The sequence below is a fragment of the Limulus polyphemus genome, unplaced genomic scaffold (genome assembly GCF_000517525.1).
Source record: "Limulus polyphemus unplaced genomic scaffold, Limulus_polyphemus-2.1.2 Scaffold645, whole genome shotgun sequence".
NCBI lineage: Eukaryota > Metazoa > Arthropoda > Merostomata > Xiphosura > Limulidae > Limulus > Limulus polyphemus.
Genome location: NW_013666255.1, coordinates 188,051 through 210,624, shown reverse-complemented (window position 1 = coordinate 210,624; position 22,574 = coordinate 188,051). Strand labels below are relative to the sequence as shown.

General features: G+C 33.9%; 1 protein-coding gene across 3 annotated transcripts in view; it reads left to right on the top strand.

Annotated features, from left to right (window-relative positions):
* The first annotated feature begins 2,236 nt into the window (after window positions 1–2,236).
* LOC106459663 (epithelial chloride channel protein-like) overlaps window positions 2,237–22,574 on the top strand; it is a 46,975-nt gene continuing 26,637 nt past the window's right edge. Inside the window, exons 1-6 of one of the 3 annotated variants that reach the window (XM_022386198.1) lie at window positions 2,237–2,587; window positions 9,550–10,130; window positions 10,722–10,889; window positions 11,145–11,442; window positions 14,697–14,803; window positions 17,307–17,477. In XM_022386198.1, the coding sequence (XP_022241906.1) occupies window positions 10,731–10,889; window positions 11,145–11,442; window positions 14,697–14,803; window positions 17,307–17,477 (735 nt within the window). In that variant the 5' untranslated portion in view covers window positions 2,237–2,587; window positions 9,550–10,130; window positions 10,722–10,730. Of the gene's footprint in view, window positions 2,588–4,529; window positions 4,635–9,549; window positions 10,131–10,721; window positions 10,890–11,144; window positions 11,443–14,696; window positions 14,804–17,306; window positions 17,478–22,574 lie in introns of all 3 variants that reach the window. The other 2 variants (XM_022386199.1, XM_013919303.2) reach the window with 2 other exon arrangements.

Sequence of the window (22,574 nt, the reverse complement as noted above, 5' to 3'; positions counted from 1 at the left end):
AGTAAAAACGCCTGAAAGTGTTAAAAATATAGGGTATAAATTTGCAGTTTGGATAACCTGTCTTTACAGTAGCAGGTGGGCGTGGTTTTGTAAATGTCAAGATCGGAATCCTGCTTTGTTCAAATATTTCATCGACATGAGTGGAGATTCGCTTAACCTCTGATACTCATTAACTGGAGAAACCAGCAATAAAATCTAGCTTCACGATAAGGAGACCCTTTTCGACAATTATTCTTGTTGAATAATTCAAAGTAGTGTACGGTTACCTCAATAGGTATACCTTTGATAGAGTTTAATCTCTAGATATATTTGTGGTTATGTTACAACCAAAGGGTCTCCTGATCGTGATGATCCTTTCAGCAAAGAGTCATCATCATCTTCAATACTTGTGCCCCATTTTCTGACGTTACATTCGTTATCAGAAACTTTTCTTTCTCAAGTGTCTGTCTTTTTTTATTAAAGGGCTTAGAATGACTTGCTAGTTAACCATAACTGGTTAAAATTAATATTTGTTCATTACCTTTAACTATTTTCATCATCTGTTGTTTAATTATCTTTGTAAAGATAAAATGATTTGGAGTCCATTGGTTCCACCAACCATAGAGTCTTACAGGGAGAGATGCTACACTGTCAAAAACTGAACACCAATACTAAACATAATGTCCACAACAGGCACTCATTGTACCCTAGCCACAATTGTCCAGCTAACGTCTCCAGTACAGCTAGGTCTTTCGATCCATTTAACCAGCCACTCATCAACCCTTGTTTCATACTCTTTAAATGTCTTGTTGCCATTTTTCTAACTCTCTGCACTTCCTGTGATAAGTCGTTGCACTTAACTCATACATCTCTAAAATAACTGATTTTACCACATCACATTTTAACTCAGCTGCGATTCAAATCTTATAGTATGATGTTACCACTTTTCCCGGTAAAACAGTAATTACCTTCCTCGCCATATAAAACAGGAATTACCTTCCTCGCCATATAAAACAGGAATTACCTTCCTCGCCATATAAAACAGGAATTACCTTCCTCACCATATAAAACAGGAATTACCTTCCTGACCATATAAGACAGGAATTACCTCGGCGTCTAGTTGCAAGCATTACCATGATAACTTAGCGAACATCATTCGCACTTCCTGCATTTTCATTAAACTCAAGATTAAGAAAATCATCTGTTGCGATTCCCGTCTCGTTTAAAAATTTACTTATTGTTTCAGACCTTGTACATGTTTCCCGTATATCGGATTATAACGTTTCATAACAAAGAGGTTCTTGAAGTATTCATACCAGTTGAACTTATAAAAGTGGTCACTTACATGAATCATTTTATAATGACTGAGAGTATTGTAATCAGTCCCCTAATTCCTTAGAAACTGACCATAAGCCGGCTGATTCCTCACATTCTTTCAACTCCAACCAACTTTATCTTATATCTAACTTTATAATACACTTTGGCCACTGTTTATGGGTAATTTGCTTGTTTACATTTTTAAAAAATGTACATGGTCATTTCAAGGCCTAATCTACTTGCACAGTACTTTTTGTGTAAAGATTAGATTCGTTGATATGTATAAAATTAACCTCAAACGTACTCTAATAGATAAGAATTTCGATATATAATACAAAACTTATAGAGTTTGCTGTAATAAAAATAATATAACAGTACTGATAACACATTGACTTTGTAGAACCAATTACTATGATAAGTATTATACTGTATAGTTTACAACTTTGGATTCTGCTTTAAAAAAAAAGATGATTGTGCAATCATAATTATTAATGTTATAAAACTGTTGTAACTAGTTTAATATTGTTATAAAGACAGGCAATTACTATATTGTTGAGGTTTATTGATTGTTTACTTTTCATATTATTTTGAAAGTTTGACAATTACTCTTGCGTTCGTGTGCACCCTTTTGAAGGCGAAATGTAGAATCTAATAAATTAATGTGTTAATTTTTCTTATGGTTCTTTCTACTTTTGATTACTTAAGTATCAATGATTTTCTTTCCACTTCGATTATTCCTTACGTATTTTCATATAAACACATATAGTTTTCTCCAGACATTTTGCGCGAGCGCTATCATAATAGTTAAAAAAAATGAAGAAATCCTTACATGCAAAACAGAGTGGAATCTGAGACCAATATCTGTAGAAAAGTCTTATACCAAATTTACTGGTACTCATTCTTCGTTTTCTTACGTCATGGAGTTGGAGATTATCCAAGTTGCCACTTAGCTCGGGCATTTCGTCTATTTTCAGGTTGTTAGGAAAGTAAGGGTCAGTTTATATTATGGAATAGAACACATGTTACGAAGAATCCAAAACCAATTCTTGTACTATCGACAATGTTACGACTATCTGAGAACCTATCTTCAGACTAACAACCATGTTATGACCAATTGAAAACTGAAGAATTGATTGCAACAATGTTGTAGCTACTTGATAACTGATTCTCACGTCATCGACCATATTAAGGCACGTTGCGAACTGATTATCGTGCTAACAACCAAGTTACAAACACCCTAAAATTGATTCCTGTGTTATCGACCAAAGTGATCAGGTTTTTGTTATCTGGGGTGAGTAATTTAAGTCTCTCTTTCAAAGAATAGTCACTGACCTTGAGAGACTGTTGATGACTTTTTTATGAATTCTCGGCTAGATAAAAATATAGACATAGAGTTATTTTCTTAGAGTAAAAGCTGGAAATTGATTAATAATGTTGAATCCTCAAATACAACACAGTTAGCGATGTAGAATAATTATAAGTAATTACAGTGAAAATACAGAGACGAGATGCTGATCTGATAAAAACTCATTTATTTACCACAGCTTAACTTAAGTTGTAGCTTCACCAGTATTATCTATTTTGATAATAACATTACAACAATGAAGTTTGATGAACAGCTTATAAACAAAACAAAAAATACACACCACGAAATTGTTGAATGAAATATACTTAAGCCTCTTAAAAACATGACTGACCCAACTAGAAACAATTAATTTTGGGTTAGTTTGTTTGGCATTTCGCTCAAAGCTACTCGAGGACAATCTGCGCTAGCCATCCTTAATTTACACTAGAGGGAAGACAGCTAGTCAACACCGTTCACCACCAACTTTTTACTACTCCGTTACAAACGAATAGTGGGATTGGCCGTCATTATAACGCCACCACGGCTGAAAGGGCGAGCATGTTTGGTGACAGGAATTCGAACCCGCGAGTCGAGCTCCCTAATCACCAGGCCATTAATTTCGCTTCAGAGTTAATAATTAATCAATATGTCAAAATGTTTAGAGCACGTACATCTCGGAAAAACTCGTAAAGAAATACAAAATGATGCTGTCCCCCTGTGGATCAACGATAAGCGGACTTCTAAAGTTCGAGGTAAGATTTCCTGCGGTAGACAGAGCACAGATAGCCCATTCTGGAACTTTGTGCTAAAAAATAAACAGAATTCTTACAGTTTAACAAGTGCAATGTTAATTTTTTTGTCTTCCGTTTACGGCCATGTCTCATTGCTTGATTGGGTAGAAATATCAATATATATATATATATTATTTTCACTTATTTTATCTTCCATGTACAACCATGTCCCATTCCTTCATTGGGTAGAAATATCAATATATATATATTATTGTCACTTATTTTACCTTCCATGTACAACCATGTCCCATTCCTTCATTGGGTAGAAATATCAATATATATATTATTTTCACTTATTTTATCTTCCATGTACGACCATGTCTCATTGCTCCATTGGGCAGAAATATCAATCAATATATATATATATATTATTGTCACTTATTTTATCTTCCATGTACAACCATGTCCCATTCCTTCATTGGGTAGAAATATCAATATATATATATATATATATATATTATTTTCACTTATTTCATCTTCCATGTACAACCATGTCCCATTCCTTCATTGGGTAGAAATATCAATATATATATATATATATATATATTATTTTCACTTATTTGATCTTCCATGTACGACCATGTCTCATTTCTTCATTGGGTAGAAATATCAATATATATATATTCTTAAATGTCCCTCAATAGGACAACGGTAAGTTTACAAACTCATAAAGCTAAAATTCAAGGTTCGATTCACTGTTGTGGACACAGCAGATAACCAAACGTGGCTTTGCTCTGAAAAAATATTCTTAAATATAATAGTATTAGACATCTAATGAATAACTGTATGTGCTTTAATTCTATTTTGTGTTTAATCTGATTTGTTAATGTTCAGCATAACACTTCCAGCTTTAAATTAATCATCTAGAATAATGATAAAGCTACCAATGAATGTTGTTGTGGTATTCAGATTTATTGATATCCTGCGTTTTGTAGGTGAGGAAATGTTATTCAAGGTGATATTTTAAATACGGAACAACAAAGGAAGTACAAATACACAAGTGAACAAACAAATCATTATTTTTATTTAAAATAAAAATATTTTCGGACTGAGAGATTTCATATTCATAGCATAAATAGGAACCTCAACTTGTACAGGTATCACTATTTGAAACGAGCTTAACCCACCCCAGGGACAGACACAGAAACGAGATCAAGCTGGTACAGGTTTTTATGAACTAGCTGTTGTAGCATGCTTTCCAGGTATGGTTTTTCAAAAATATTTCCAAATTTCTTGAACACCATGTATATTTCATAATGTTTATGAAAGGGTAAAATATAAAGTATTAATAGTACCAAATTCTGATATTTCTTAGTCTTCCTTTAAGTTTTTCAGATAATCACAAGAAAGTTTGAAAAGTGACCACTTTTTCATCGCCTTGCATTAACAAATATGCGACGTTTGAATGGGAAAATTATTATGCTTTTTTCGGACCAAATATGTTTAGAAACATAATGATTCAGCCATTTCAATTATCTTATCTATATCTATCAATCTATTTAAATTAAAAAAAAGAATATACTCATTGCTTCATAATGAATAAATTACAGAAAGTTCGACTAGGTAGCATAAAACAAAAAAGAATCCAGTACTAAACTTATCACAGTTTTATACGGACTCGCAAAACTCATTTTCAATATGCGATTAAGCATGGAGTGGTTTTTGTTCATATATGTATTGCAATATTTATGCATGTAGACATAGTCAATTCATAAGGAAAATTTATGAACCATGGATGTTTGATGAGCTGCTCCACCAATCTGACATATTATATTAGAGGACCTTAATTAATTTTATCTTAAGGCTAAATCATTAATTTCTATCTTTCATATTGTTGATTATTCATAGTTCTGTATGTGTAAATCAGGCTAAATTTGAGTTTCAATTATGTGGGGGGGGGGTTCTAATAAATATTCTATTCAAAAAATCAAAGGACTTACTACCATCGAGTGTTTCAATTGTATTATGTTTCACGAATCAGTCAGAGTTGAATATTTATTATAATTTTATTTTGTAAAAAAAAACAAAAAAACGAGAATAGCGTGCAAACACTTTTGTGTCAACTGTATCGTTTTTGTTTTGTTGTTGTTGGTGTTGTTTCGCACGAATTAAAAGAAAAATTCATTATAATTTGTTCATCAGCGTCCCAGTAACTGTCTCACTGCACATTTGTTAGTATGAATAAACTACTGTTATGCATATGACTAATATACAGCTGTTATAAAGACGTCATATGACATTTAAAAGTATCTTCCTGTCAGTAAACACGTGCCTTCCTACTTAGGCTCAGGAAAATATACACCCACTTCTTGGTAACTGTTCAAAATAAACTCAAGGTTGAAGTGCGGAAACTGAGAAAAAAAAACACACATCTAATGGTATGGTTTTCTCGTCATAGTACTTTTGATATATTTGTCTCTGTTTATGTGCCCAATATTTATAACCATAAATAGCATATTTGACAATTTATTAAAGATCCTTCTTTGAAAAATTTACATAATTCTCAATGTTACTGTTGCTTTTGAATAATACTGAACTACCAAAATAATTATATAAGTTATAAAATATCTAACATACAATTTTCACCATTTTTCGTACAGAAAGACAGTGTTACAGACAAGGGATGTAGGAGGCAAATTAAAAATGGGGGCCAAATGTTTATTTGACCGAGCACAGCGAAGGAATGTGGGCTACAGGTGCACCCATCACGGCTGGGATCCAGGGATCGCCTTAGGGCCCTGGAAGATCTTGGGTTCTTGGTTAAATTTTATTCATTCTCCTGAAAGTAATTTTCCTGGATTTTTACTGGGAGAGATTGAAAAGTAAGAGGGGGGGGGCGCTTCCTTCGCCAAAAGTTGCTCTCGTATTGAAAAACATATTGTTTCACATTTTAACTTTTTTATCAATGTAGAAGAACATTGTGGACAGACTAAGAAACTTTGGTCAATGATATATTGTTATAACTTGATCATGTTCATTTTAGTAATGAGTTAAGAGCGCAATGAAATTCTGATTTCATTAAGGATTTCCTGTTTAACTGTAAAATTGACTCGTAATTCTCACGTGGAAGTCTATCGGTGATAAGACGTATTAAGATAGAAATTAATATTGTGGTTCATTGTGTTAATTTTGATAAAATTATTCCAAAAACTATCAACAAACGATTTTAAATAATTTTATTCGATGAGTAGTTTTGTTGTTTTTTTTGTTTTTAAAAAACGTCTGGACTATTTGTTTTGCTTAATCACCTAATACACGTGTGGGATTTAGATGTGCATATAAACAAGTTTTTTTTTCTGTCATACGACTAAAAAACACACATAGAAGAAAGCCGATAAAAAACATATTGAAAAGGTTACATTTTGAAACAATACTGAAAATACATTATAAGCTCTTACAGAACGTAAAATACATTTCACGCAAAAAGACGTTAGCATAATGTCCCCAGCGGTATGTTTGCAGACTTTCAATACTCAAATCCGGGGTTCGATTCCCTGCAAGTTGACTTAAGACAAACAAACAAGCGTTATTATAATGCACAGATAGATATATTTATGAAAACGTGGATCAAGTTTATTTTAAGTACTCTAGATTTATATTTTCATCCTGATATTTTCTACATTATAAGTGAGATGTTTACAAACTGATTTTAAAAATGTCTGCCATAAGAAAAAGATTTTGTTTTAGAAGTCACGACTTTAACTAGTCTTAAATCGTGTTTTAATTTTAAGTCTTATTTTTTGCATGTTTGTTCTAAAAGTCGAAATTACTGTGGAAATATTGCTATAGTGTAATTAACTTAGTTTTACACTTCGGTATCTATTGGTCATAATAGCTGAACGACATGTACAAATAATGTAAACGTCTCTATTAAGCTGAATATCACATCAGAAAAAAACAAAACTTTCAATTACACAACTACATGTGTACAGTACTCATGAACTCGAGGTATTTGCTGCATTAATTTATTCACGCAGAAGGCTTGATGTCGTCATCTGAAGCGACAAATTTACTGATTGCAGCACGATTCCAGCTCCAGGCCTACAAAATGTCAAGGAGATTAAGTATGACCTAGATTCGTGTAAATATCATAAGTACGGTAGTACTTATAGTAGGAATGTGGCGGACACACAATACATGCATTACAAACTATTTACTCATACACCTATAACAACCAAATAATGAATCTTCAAAGGTATTTGAGAGACACCCTTAAATGATGAACAAACATAATCAATTACAAGTCATAGAACCACTCGAGAAAGTCAACAGAGCAGATACAAAAAAAATTGACAAACCATAAATTTCTCAATCTCACTGTCTAACTGATATTGTTGAACCCTTCTAGCTGTGTAACAAACAGACGCACCATAGTTATAAGTGCACCGAATAGAACAGTAGCACAGGGACCACTTATTAGTGCCACCGTGAAGTAGTTAATTAAATTTATTTATTTATCAACCCTTGGTATATGCACACAACCACAACTCACACTATATCACCCAAATGACACTGCACACTATAGTGCGTGTGCCATCACATGTACAGTACACATACAACAGTCACAATGTGTACACACACAATAAGTGAAGAGAATACACACCACACACACATACACCATTATTTGCACATACCATAATATTATGGTGCACACCCACACTAATAATATACATACAGGATATCAACACAAATGAATGAATAATGCATAAGATCATGCCATCTTCTATACTAAAAAGTGCTTGAACAAGTGGAAAAAAAGATTGTAAAAAATGTGTATGAATTAGTTCACCAAAAAAGTGAGGAAACAGGTAGGAATGTGCATGGTGTAGTAAATCTTCCTCTGTACAACTTCACCAGGGGGCGTGTTCAACACCTAGTCCACGTCTACTTCGTTTTTCTGTGTTCATTATATTAAACAACGTATGGGTACATATAAAAGTGTGTCTACGATTCTTCTAATTGTATAGACAGTAACGAATCCATGACGTCGATACACAGAAACCTCTTAGGATTTTTTATCTTTGTATTTTAATCCACCTATATACCTGTACGAAATCCTGTTGCTTTCTCATGCAATTGCGAAAGGAAAGGCAAGTTATAAGGAAAAAAATGCATACAAGTTATGGGTCCACACGAATATTTGATTCTTCTGGTGTCGTATAAACACACTTTACAGTACATATATTGCCTCCAATAAAACGATTCATAGAAAACTCTAGTCATTCCATTGTAAGCATAGAATAAGTTTGATAAGTTTAGTCCACCTGGTTTATTGTATGCAGTAAGCATGGACAGGATGTTAGGCACGCCCCCTTGTGAGGTTGTACAGAGAAAGTTTTATTACACCATGTCCATTTCTACTTTGTTTCCTCATTTTTTGTGTGCACCCATTCTTACTCTTTCAGGTTTTTAAATATTTTTTCCACTTGTTCAATACATCTAACGCTAAGAGAAAACTGTTGACCCTCATCCTTAAATCAAACTAAACTCAACAGAGCGAATAAAGTTACAACAAGCACAGCAAGAAAAGAATCTTAGAAATACAACAATTATTCATTAATCTTTTCAAGAGGATTTGGAAAAAGTATGTATCCCTGACAGAGCTTTAAAATGTCATTTTTAGATATTTTCAAACAGTTTAGAATTTTATAAAATGATGTGAATTTGTTTGATTTTCCAACAATAAAGAAATGTCACTAAAGAATGATGTGAATTTATTAGCTTCCCCAACAATAAGAAAATGTCGTTAAAGAATGATGTGAATTTGTTAGATTCCCCAACAATAAGAAAATGTCGTTAAAGAATGATGTGAATTTGTTAGATTCTCCAACAATAAGGAAATGTCGTTAAAGAATGATGTGAATTTGTTAGATTCCCTAACAATAAGAAAATGTCGTTAAAGAATGATGTGAATTTGTTAGATTTTCCAACAATAAGGAAATGTCGTTAAAGAATGATGTGAATTTGTTAGATTCCCCAACAATAAGAAAATGTCGTTAAAGAATGATGTGAATTTGTTAGATTCTCCAACAATAAGAAAATGTCGTTAAAGCCCATTTTGACCTATTCTGAAACAAAATATCATGTTGCTAACGCAGCGAATTGATATTATATTAGAGTATACAAGCAGCTGATCTGGTGCCTTCGAAGTATAGAAGAAATTAACAGAAATAAATAACAAGCTCGTTTTTGATGTCAACCATCAATCCCTCTGATGTCAAATATAAGCCTCCCTGATATCAACCATAAACCTATCTGATATCAACCATAAACCTATCTGATGTCAACCATACACCACCTTAACGTACCTAACTTTTGATAGATCTAGTCACCGTCTCTGGGACGTGTAGTATAGGAGGCTTGGAAGCTCAGAGCAGTTTCATACAAACGATACTAAATCCATGGAAATCCTTTTATCTAACTTACATTAACTTTAGCCATACGATACCTATATGGTGCTAAGGAAAACTGAAGAACTCCAGTGTTTACTTATTAACTTTAGCCATATGATACCTATATGGTGCCAAGGAAAAACGGAATAACTTCAGCGTTTACTTGAGATAGAGTAACTTCCTAGAAATGGGCTCATCTTCCTGTTTCTGTTGCGTTGGAGATTAAAGGAAATAAGCAGAAATCTGCGTTCGTCGTTTCTCGAGCTTGTCGAGTGACAGTCACCGGTACTTCATCAACTTCATCAGGTAATTATCTGTTCATTGGTAGTTTTTGTGAACAAATTGAGAAACAATGTATCTAGTGTCTAGAGTGTTACTCGGTGTTTGCTTGCTGCACGTCTCTGCGAGGATTACACGGGTCAAAGATCGCGGGAAGCGGAGAGGATTTACCGCATGCTGTTTTGTTCACATTCTAGTATTAATATTATCTAGTCTACTCCAACAAACAAAATCGGTGCACTATATCTTTATTAATATAATCCACAGAAATATAAACAATACGTTAACTCTCTTGCAACAGTCGTTCCTTTACTCATTTAGTATAAACTAACGCAAGTTTCAAATGACCAACATAGAATGATGCTTTTGACGTGACAGCACGGACTATGGCGTCTTAAATATAGATAAAAGTATTCTACACATCTGCTGCCCGCTTGGGGTTGTGAGCTCTAAGTTGACCCAGGAGTAACAAAATGTTAAGCTAATTTAATTATTTTCGTTATAGAGGATTTTTCAAATCACTGTAGAACATGATTCAAAACGACGTTTGTTGTATGATTTATTAAATAAACAGTTGTTGACCATACATTGGTAATTGTTTTTAAATTACTCCTTTAGACGTAAGAAATGCAACACAAGGAAGAGATACTTTTGTTCCTCCTATTTATCCAATTCGCCTTACAATCCTTGGCGGTGATATCGTTAGAGAACGGTGGTTACAAAAATATTGTTGTTGCCATTCACAAAGACGTTCCCGAGGATGAGAAGCTACTAACTAACTTAAAAGTAAGGACTATTCCGCTTCTTCTTCTTTTTTTTTTCTGGACCTATAAACGCCTAACTTAGTTTCCAGAGCCTTATTACATTATTTCGGTAAGCTTTAATTTGCATGATATAAACCAGTTCGTTTCAATTCATGAAAATGTGAATAGTTAGATAAATTTGTATTTTACAGACCATGTAGGTTTCTAATCCAAATTAATAACATGTTTACGTTCAGAAGTAACTTTCAGAAGCATTTCACATTTTTACTCACTCCAGGAACTCTTCACTAAAGCATCAAGCTACCTAAATACAACCACCAACGGACAAGCTTACTTCAAGGAAATAATCATAGCCATACCATCGACATGGGAAAACAAACCCCAGTATGAAGATGTCTTGAAAAATTACTTTCCCTCTGCCGATGTGCGAATTGACCACCCCAATCCATACCATGAAAACGACCCTTATACCCTCCAACCAGGAGGTTGTGGGGAGCATGGACAGTACATTCATATCACTCCACATTTTGTGAAAGAACTACATGGTGAGACTGCTGACAATTATGGACCGGCAGGTAAGTAAACCAACTGCTCATGAACATCTATGTTCTTTCCTTCTTTCCATGATAATTCTTCTGTTGCAGTAATTTTTTGACTTTATAAAACATGATGAAGTGGGTGTGATTCTGCATTTGTTTCTTATGTTTTCTTATATTGTTTCTAGTGAGGAAAACAATGCTCATAAAAATGCATTTGTGTACATTTCCAACATCAGTTCTACTAACCATGATTCAATATTTAGTGTCTAATTAAAGGAAAATAATTATGTTTCTTTCTTTCTGTTTAAGCATTTTAAGGCATTGAAACGTTTCTGTTGCACTTTATTGAACATTTGTAAATCAAACATAGAACTATAAATAATCCACTATAGTATACCTAAGGATCTCAGGTTATACCTTTTTTTAAATATATATTTAAGTTCGGAGTGTTCCATGTGAAACGACGTATCTTCACTCAAATATGCGTATCGCTTATGTGTTTCACTCTTTTAGATCTTTAATAATGTAACATATTAACCAAAGATGGTGAAATTGGGCATGCACTTAATTAGGTAAGATTTTTAGATTTTTTTTATCATTGTTTCGAACTAGTAGACTTGAACACCAGCCGCCAAATCTTGGACTACTCTAGTCTGATTATTTCGAACTAGTAGACTTGAACACCAGCCGCCAAATCTTGGACTACTCTAGTCTGATTATTTCGAACTAGTAGACTTGAGCACCAACCGCCAAATCTTGGACTACTCTAATTTGATTATTTCGAACTAGTAGACTTGAACACCAGCCGCCAAATCTTGGACTACTCTAGTCTAATTATTTCGAACTAGTAGACTTGAACACCAGCCGCCAAATCTTGGGCTACTCTAGTCTGATTATTTCGAACTAGTAGACTTGAACACCAGCCGCCAAATCTTGGACTACTCTAGTCTGATTATTTCGAACTAGTAGACTTGAACACCAGCCGCCAAATCTTGGGCTACTCTAGTCTGACCAAAATAGCTGGATTTTATAGTGCATCCACGCCTTAACTGTATTTTTTAGCAAAAGGACACGAACCGTAAATCCTCGGATTCACAATCTAGGCACACTAAGTACCGAGCAACGCTCACCTTATCAGATAAGGAACAACCAGTTTGTTTTATCGCGAAAATATGCACTGCCGAAATATAAGTGTTAAACTAATTTAATTATAAAATGGTAATTGTCTTTTAAAAAAAAGTATTAGGACTCCAAAATAAACCATTTATGAGACGTTATATTTTGACAATGTATAATGCCTGGCGTGCAAGACACGCTGAGCTATAGTTTGTGTGATATTATATGACAATCAGTTTTTTTGTCTGTCGTGAACATGCGTGCGCACCTTACTCTCTAAATGTTAAGAAAAAAGCGGATGTAAATAAACATAAACCGACATTTTTTACAACAACATATTCAAACTTATCAAAGTTTTTAAAAGGTCTAACGTTAGGTCGTAGAATAACATGAGCTTATTTAGTGATAATATTAAGTACGATAAAGTTTAGCTCTAATTAAACTAAAGCAAAAAACGTACACAAGTTACAGCATTAATTTATCTCTTTATCGAATATAAGCCGTGCTTAAGAAAGGCTTAACTAATGTTAAGCCTAAAACAAATGAACTTAAAATGTCCGTGTCTGCGATTAGAATTATTTTGTATTACTCTAGAAATCCTGCATTTAAAGAAGTACTGTTGCAATAAAACTACTAATTTGACCGTAAATGTTTTGCTGGTCTCTGCTAGTACCAAATAAACTACAGATCAACAGATCATACTTCGCCAGCCTATTCGTTACGTACCACAAGATGTGTTTCAAGGAAAACCCATTTTTAAAAATAACATAGTTACTTACAAAGTGTAAGCCCTACAAGTGTTTTTGAAATATCTATGCATGTAACCAATGGACTATTAAACAAAATTTACATACGTAGAGTTTGTATTTTGTTACGCTTTTATACTTAAAATATGCTGGACCAAACAAGATGAAATCGATCTTCTTAGTTATCTCTCATAGAACGATAAAAATTACCTAAGTCATAAACAGTCACAATCTAAGGTTTTCAGACGTGGCTAAGTTTATTTCTAACAGTATAGAGAAATAAACTCAAAGTTTACCATTCTTTCTTCTTGAAATATATAGACGTTCGATGTGATCCAATATAGTACACATTAACTTATGCCTTGCTTGGAACATGATATACTTTGAAAAAAACTTATGAATAACTTTAACATAAACAGATAGGAATAACTTTTCAAATACTTTCAGACACCTTTTGTACAAGAAAAAGAAAGATTTTTCGGTAATATAATAAACACAACTCAAGATTTTTACAAGAGTAGATGTGAAATCAAAGTCGTATCCTGTAAATGTCTTTTCAATCATCAAAGAAATGAAAGGAGTCTTTAATGTCTGGGAATTATATAGATTTGGGTTGCTGTAGTTGCAAAGGTAATATAATACTTTATCTATTACTTCAACTCCAAGTACATATCTTAGAGGAAAAAAAAAAACACTTGAAGAGTGAAGGAATCAACTCGTAGGTTGTTTTTCTGTCTCCGAGAATGTAAACTTTGGCTATCCTCACAAGTTATACAGAAGGCGCTCTAGATTTCTTTCTTTTTTCAAACGTCCAAGTAGAAGAGTGCTAGATGTCCTAGGCATGTAATCCTGCATTACTCTATGTGTTATCATTCTTAATATTTGGCTCTGACCATAAACGTTCAAAGACAAATATAAAGATATATATATTTGATGAACAGTTTCAGAGGACAATTGCGGAACAAATATTTAAAATCATTACCAATAACGTCACCATTAGGGTAAAGTTCTCTTATTCAAAACCTAATTTCTTTTTGTTGTGAGTCCAATTTAATTAAAGAAAACAAAAGCGTCACTGATTATTTGAGACTACTTACACATGTCTGACAAATTTTAGCAGGGAATACTGCACCTCTGAATATCTCTGTATAATGATCCATAGTATATCAATATGCAATATATATAACACTTTAATGTGTATTAAGCATAAGTTAGAAGGTAATGTCGAACAAACTTTAATATCAATAAATAATAATTCTCTGCATAATGCTCAGTAGTATATCAATATACCAATGTATCAAATACTTTGATTGATATGTCTTAAATATAATTTAGATGATAATGTAAAACAAATTGTAATATGAATAAATAACAATTGAAAATATAGAAAATTTGTCTTTAACTACAACTATTTATTTGTGTTTAAAGAAAGACATATTGTACATGAATGGGCCCATCTCAGATATGGCGTTTTCGACGAATATGGCTTACCCGGAGATCCGAACTACCCAGCATTCTATCTAGAAAATGGCAAGGTAAACAAACACTATCTTTAGATTGTAGAAATGAAAGTTTAGGTAGTACAGTAATATCTGTAGACATGCTTCTTTATTCAGGTGTAATCGACTGAAATAAAGTGAAACGGGTGATGTCTAATCCTGCGTCATGTCATTTTCTTGGTTTATTTATTTCACTCCAACCAGTTGTGTGTGAAAATGACAAGCACTTTTAGTATTTAAAAAAAAACTACTCTACACTAATCTTGAAATAAATTGTGATTTCAGCAAGAATTGGAACAATTATATAAATTTAGTATGACTGATTATGCGTGTTACATAAACACATATTTGTTAATGACATCGGCATATTTTAGGAAGTCTATAATAAGGGGACATATCACCAAGATCTACTACTAAAAAGGACTGATTATAATTATTGTGCACCAGCTATTTTTGGTCAATTAGAATGATTTATGAAGCATTTTACAGGCACTAATAATGTGGTTACAGCACCTTAATGATGTAGTTACAGCACCTTAAATGATGTAGTTACAGCACCTTAAATGATGTAGTTACAGCACCTTAATGATGTAGTTACAGCACCTTAAATGATGTAGTTACAGCACCTTAATGATGTAGTTACAACACCTTAAATGATGTAGTTACAGCACCTTAATGATGTAGTTACAACACCTTAAATGATGTAGTTACAGCACCTTAATGATGTAGTTACAACACCTTAAATGATGTAGTTACAGCACCTTAATGATGTAGTTACAGCACCTTAAATGATGTAGTTACAGCACCTTAATAATGTAATTACAGCACCTTAATAATGTAGTTACAGCACATTAATGATGTAGTTACAGTTTTACCGAAGCAGAACGTCATGCATATTATACTGTGAGAATGATTGTAAGGAAACATAAATGTTATATTGTAATGAAAACTATAACACAAAGCAGAAACCTTTGGATAGTCCTCAACGAATCTCTGATTTAATCACGCCGTATTATTTAAAATCTGTTTCCAAAAGCTAAAGATATAGCGGAGGCCTAATTAATAATAAGTTCAGGTTATTGAACAACGTAAGCCCTTCCAGCTTGAGGACATTATAACGTGACAGTCAATCCCATTATTCATTGATAAAGAGTGGCCCAAGGGTTGGCGGTGGGTGATATTAACTAGCTGTCTTCCCATTAGTCTATCTCAGTGGTTCCTAGCCTTTCCTGGCCCTCGCACCCCTCCCCTAAAAAGTGTGCATTAGACATTTTCTCTTGGTGACATTTGGGGAAAAACGGACGTTGTATAGGCCTCTTCCGCGCCCCCCTTGGACCCTCATTTCGCTAGATAGAAATCGAGTAGTTTTGCACGAAATTCAAAACAAATAAATAAAACTTTACTACAGGTCTTATATAGCAGTATATGGTCTGAAACTGAAGTATAATGTAATATAATACGTAGGTTCACATGCCTGCCACTAGAGGGCTAGTTGCAAAGTCTGCTCTATGAGTGGTGCCTCCCCTTTATTGAGCCTATAGTTGTTACTAATTCTACCACTTTCAGGATTTAATTTAAAATATATTTATGTAATACAACTACTATATGCATTTCTATTTCCTAAAACTATATATCAAAGTACAATAGTTGCTTCAATGAATTTTTATATACAGTTAATTCTTTAAAAGAAACTACATTATTTAAAGTATTTTTAATTATAAAATTTTCCACTTGTGTAGACCATTTAATTAAAGGCGTTTATATGCTACGGTATTAGCATTGTGAGCTTTGTGCTTAACTTCAAACAAAAAACAGTGTTTATTTTAACCAGAAAGGACATTTATAATAAATAAGTGCTCATTTTAAATCATTTTGCATTTTTATGAGATTTATTTTAATTGGCGAAAACCGCTTTCAAAGTTAAGGTGGCCGTCTTACCCTACTTTCTACTCTACCTATGTTTGTTACATTGAGTATCTCATACCCCTTATTAAAACCCGTTATTTAAAATGAATCACACAATAAGGAAATGCCTGTTTTGAATTATATTATTTTAGTATTTCTACCATTAGTATGTACCACTAAGTATATGTGTTACTTATCTTTCAAAGCACTTTTTCAATATATAACTTCTAATAAATCTAAAATGTTAACTTATTTAGAACAAATGAAAGCATGAGATGTTTTAAAGTTGTGTAGTTACATAAAATAAGTAAGAACATTCAATGTTTAAAAATGCACAATAATTAATTGTATAAATTAAAAGAAAAATATACAACTAAAAACTCTACACAATTAAAAACTTTGAGTGTTTAATTGTATATTTTACTTTTAACTTATACAATAAATTACTGTACATTTTAAAAAGTTCAATGTTCTTACTTATTTTATGAAATCTATACACAAGGATGGTTATAGAATATATTGTTGCGTAGTTAGTTATCAGACTGCAGTGCACCAAAAAATATGTATTTGTAAATTTTAATGACATTTTCTTCCACTAATAAATAGATATTTAACTTATTTTCATGATAAACAGATTGTTCCAACAAGCTGCATACATAGAATTACAGGATGGATCGAGGCGTTGGATGGCGGACCTTGTTCAATTACAGCAGATGGAACAGTCAGTGAGGATTGTCGATTTATTCCAAACGTGCAGAACGAGGATGCGAAAGCATCAGTCATGTATCTGCCTTACATTCCATCCGTAAGTCTACTTTGTCAAATTTAAGTGTTACTGGCTACCATATAACTTTATTTTGTGTCCCCCGGTGACTCAGTGGAAAGCTTGAGGGCTTATACTGCTAACAATCGAGGTTCGTAATCCGAGATGGGTATAACGTAAATAGCTCATTATGTAACTTTGTGCTTAAAAAGAAACAAACAAAAACTTATATATACTGTCTGATAGAATTGCCGTGACTTCAGTTTACTTATGCACCTTTCACATGAAAACAGTCGTTAATTTCTGGATGATACTTTTTAAACTTTAAATACTGGAAAACAGAAATAGGAGATATGCCAGCTTCACCACAATGACATTTGGGGTCGAAAGGTTCTTTTTCATAACTATAGTTTTCAGTTGTTAGATAAAGGTAGGTAATGCTCTGGATGGTTCAAGGTATGATTTTGGAACTGGTTGTTGTAAAATCTTTGTTATTTTACTTATATCTCTTCCACAAGCCCCCCAGTGGCACAGCGGTATGTCTGCGGACTTACAACGCTAGAAACCGGGTTTCGATACCCGTGGTGAGCAGAGCACAGATAGCCCTTTGTGTAGCTTTGTGCTTAATTACAAACAAACAAACAAACTCTTCCACAAAGAACATTGAATGCTTCCTTCTTCAAAATGTTATGTCTTATGATTTTACGTTGTTTATAAAACCTTGCTCCAGAAAACGCCATTTTCAGAAAGGACTTTAATGTATTCTTACAGTCATTGCACAGTCGAAGGGTCAAATATTCGCTGTGGACCAAATATATAAGGTGCTGAACATGTCGCTGGTGACACCACAACTCACATTTGTAGCAACACGTTATTGTATTGGCACATAACAATCATTTTTTGTAAAATATGATTAACCTTCTGCATTTCAAAAAAAAAAATTCACACTCCATTATAGCTTGTTTTTGCTACTGTTTTAACTTAATACTTCATATGATGTTGATTGATCTAATATATGACACGTAATAGAGATAAGTTAATTGGCAGACCTTGAACCTGGTGTAACGTACTGACGTACACCTCATACACGAAATTGGATCTAAGCTAATTTGTGGTATGCAAGCCTGGGGTAACGTACTGGCGTACACTTGGTACATAGCAAATTTGGTGAGGTAGTGCAATTTTTGAACTAGGTGCAAGTTACTAACTAATATTGGAATACGCCACTGTGGATTAAGTCTCAGGTGCATATTAGTGATATATTTCTATCACGTGACTGGGGAGGTAAGTGAGTATGAGCTCTCAACAAAATGAACTTATTGAGGTAAACATCGCACAAGACAGCAAAGAAAAATGAGTATGTGAACTCTGAATCAAATACAAACTACCAGGAAACTAGTAGCAAAATATTAAATTAAAGAGACAATAAACTGAAATTTACTCAGGATAAAGAAAATCGAAGTATATTTGCTACATAACTCAGACATATAGGTCACAACAGAAACGTTACCTTACAAGGTTCATATTCAGTATCAATTGCATTTTAGGTTATGTTCTTCCTATTCTCTGACATAATGGGCTTTTTGTAGAGTATTGTGTATATATTACGCTCCTAAGTTCTGACTATCCTAGGTCTTTTTATGTCACAAGAGAAGTTATAAATGGCGTTTATGCTCTTCATTGGTCATTTAGTTGGTCAAGGCTATATAAACTGAAATTGTATAGTGTTATGGTTTTTGACTTCTCTTTTGAATTTGACTATTTGTGTCTGTAATTTACTTCCTGCTGAATCTTGGTGTTCGTATTCTCTATTTTCGTCATAAATTAACAAGTGCAACCATTGTCAAGGGGTATCGAAATTGTGTGATTTCTACCTTTTTCTTAGCATCTTCTGTATTACAATTTGTGTTTTTATTTTGGAGAGTAAGTAGTCTATGACGACAATCTTAACACTATCGGGTGGTTTGAGATATCAGTAACCCTGGGTTTTCTGTAGACTCCTCTGGCATAGAAATTGTGTTTTTCGGAATAGATAAACGTTGTTCTATTTCTGTTATGAATTATATCATTGAGTGCCGTCTGTACTGATGTTTCATAACTTCTGAAATCCTATCTGTAGTGTGTGTTGGTATATTACGAATACACCATCAACAAATCTGAACCGAATCCCAGATCTGAAAGCAGTTTCTTTGATGGCGTTATATTATATGCACAAGGTTACAGAGAAGTGGTGAAAGGTGTGTGAGCCTATGGCTGGGCCTTACTATTTATAGATATCCCGTAAGGTGAAAGACTAAAGTCAGAAACTTATCAAAACCGTACTCTAAGATCAAATATTACTGTATAAATAAACACAAAACAGCCCTAACGGTCTTTGTCTAAAAATAGATCAATAAACAACATATACTGTGTTAAGATACGCACAACTATTCATATTCATACCAACAGACGCGAGTAACAAAGAAATTCGCACAAACTAAATTCATTCATTGATTCTCAAAACAAAAAGCCTCCTTACACAACAGAGACACAAGCCTAAGTACAATGTAACCTACTGAAGTAAACAACGTTCAACAGACCCAGCCCACTAAGTAAAATACTAAACTTTGTTCTAACCCAACAAGCTAACTAAATATAGCAATTCACACAACTTACGGCTTACCCTGAAACAGAAAGAATCAAACGAACTAAAGAGATGTAACTTAATCCGTTCACTAAAGAACCAACCCTTCAAACACTAAACAGATGTAACTAACCTGTTCACCAAAGAACCAACCCTTCAAACACTAAACAGATGTAACTAACCTGTTCACCAAAGAACCAACCCTTCAAACACTAAACAGATGTAACTAACCTGTTCACCAAAGAACCAACCCTTCAAGCACTAAACAGATGTAACTAACCCGTTCACTAAAGTACCAACCCTTGTAGCACGAAACAGAGGTAAATAACCTGTTCACTAAAGAACCAATGCTTGAAGCACTAAACAGATGTAACTAACCTGTTCACTAACGAACTAGCCATTAAAGCACTAAACAGATGTAACTAACCTGTTCACTAACGAACTAGCCATTAAAGCACTAAACAGATGTAACTAACCTGTTCACTAACGAACTAGCCACTGAAACACTAAAGATACTTCGCCAACAGCTTGGAAATGATAGAACTTTCAAAAACACACCCAACTGATACCGTCGGTGATAATAAATAAACCCAAAAATTTCCATTTCAATACAATGTATTTCCAATAAGAAGATAAATACTACCTCCAATACGAAGGCTTACCTATGGGCTCACTCCTATCGTCAGTACTCAGTAATCTCTACATGAAACATTTTGGAGATAACCCCCTCCAAACATTGCTCTAAGATCCATGCTCAGATATGTTAACAATACATTCGTAGTATGACCACATACACTAAATATAAGATTTCCCAGTTCATATAACATTTGAAAAGACCAAGTGATATGCTTCACAATAGAAACGTAATAAGATAACAACATCTCTTTCCCAGATGTTATGGCTACAAAAACATATAACTCGTATTATACCTACCACAGGAGCTTAAAGAAAACCTACAGCTATTGGTAAGTACCTCGAACCACCCCAGTAGTATAGAAACGGGTGTCATAAAGTGTTTAATCTTCAGAATGAACAAAATTGGTTGCACTGATAATCCAAAGAAAAATGAAAAAAGACATACCAGTGCAATTCCTCCTAGGGACAGGTACAGTCTAGCGGTCGGCGTGCTTGGTCTGTGAGCCTCGGAATTCAAGGTGCCCGGCCTATTAATGCAAAAACGTGCTTCGCACTGTGATGCGCTTTAAGAGTAACCGTGAAATCCCACTATTAAGTCAAATACAAATGTCCTAAGATTTGGGGTTGGTTTGTTGACTAAATGACATCCCTCTGACTTCTCTGATCAAAATTAGGGAGGAATATGCGCAAACAGTCCTTACATAGCTTTGTGAGAAAATTCCAATACAGACAACCGTTTCTGAAAGTTTGACAAAGACGAGAAACACCAAGAATAAACATATTCCACTATGTCAAACATCTCTCTGAAAACACACAGAAGATTCAGAAACAGGATAAATTCAGAATGGTATTCAGAAATCATAACACAATATGGTTGCAGTTCTATATACAAAACTATCTAAAGATCCAATGGAAAATAAAAAGCATCATTGTCAACAGTCCTTGTGAATATGGACACCAGTTAATCAGAGAATCCAAAATACCAGTAACAGCGAGAATTCAGGAGCATAAGACATTAAGGCTCTATAATACCAATCTATCTGCTATGTCTCATAATTTCAGAGAAGACCATACAATAAAATGGAATGATACTAAAATAACTGGAGATGAACCACACGCAAGAAATAGGAAGATAAAAGACGCCTTCTTCACCACCCTAACTGATAACATACTCAGTCAACCTAGCATAAAATCAGGAAAACCCGAGTACTATTCCCTCTTAAAACCATTAGACTAGTTAGTTGATTCATATTTCAATGGGGACTAGGCGAGAGGATAGTACATAGAAACCCAGAATCGAATCTCGGCTTCTGGTGCCTTATGCTTCCCGGAAGCATGGTCAGGTGGTTAGGGCGCTTGACTCGCAGTCTGAGGGTCGCAGATTCGAATCCCCGTTCCACCAAACATGCTCGCCCTTTCAGCCTTTGAGGCGTTATAATGTGACGGTTAATCCCATTATTCGTGAGTAAAAGAGTACCACAAGAGTTGGCGGTGGATGGTGATGATGACTAGCTGTCTTCCCTCTAGTCTTACACTGCTAACTTAGGGATGGCTAGCGCAGATAGCCCTCGTGTAGCTTTGCACAAAATTCAAACCATAATTCCCCCGAAGACAACAGGAGAATAGCATCTGAAATGTAAGGTAATATGATTAGTGATTAGTATATTGTAAAAAAGTGTCTTATTACAATTAAGCGTTTGTATACGCCATTAATAGCCACAACAACGTCAACAATAATATATGCAGTTGCCACAACTTTACCTTAAGTACATAAAACCAGCTTTTTTTTGTTTCGATAACTTTTTAGCAAAATATAAACTAATATCAAAAGTAAGTCATAAAACTTTGAACGTCATTTAGTCGAGAAAATCATTTATGTT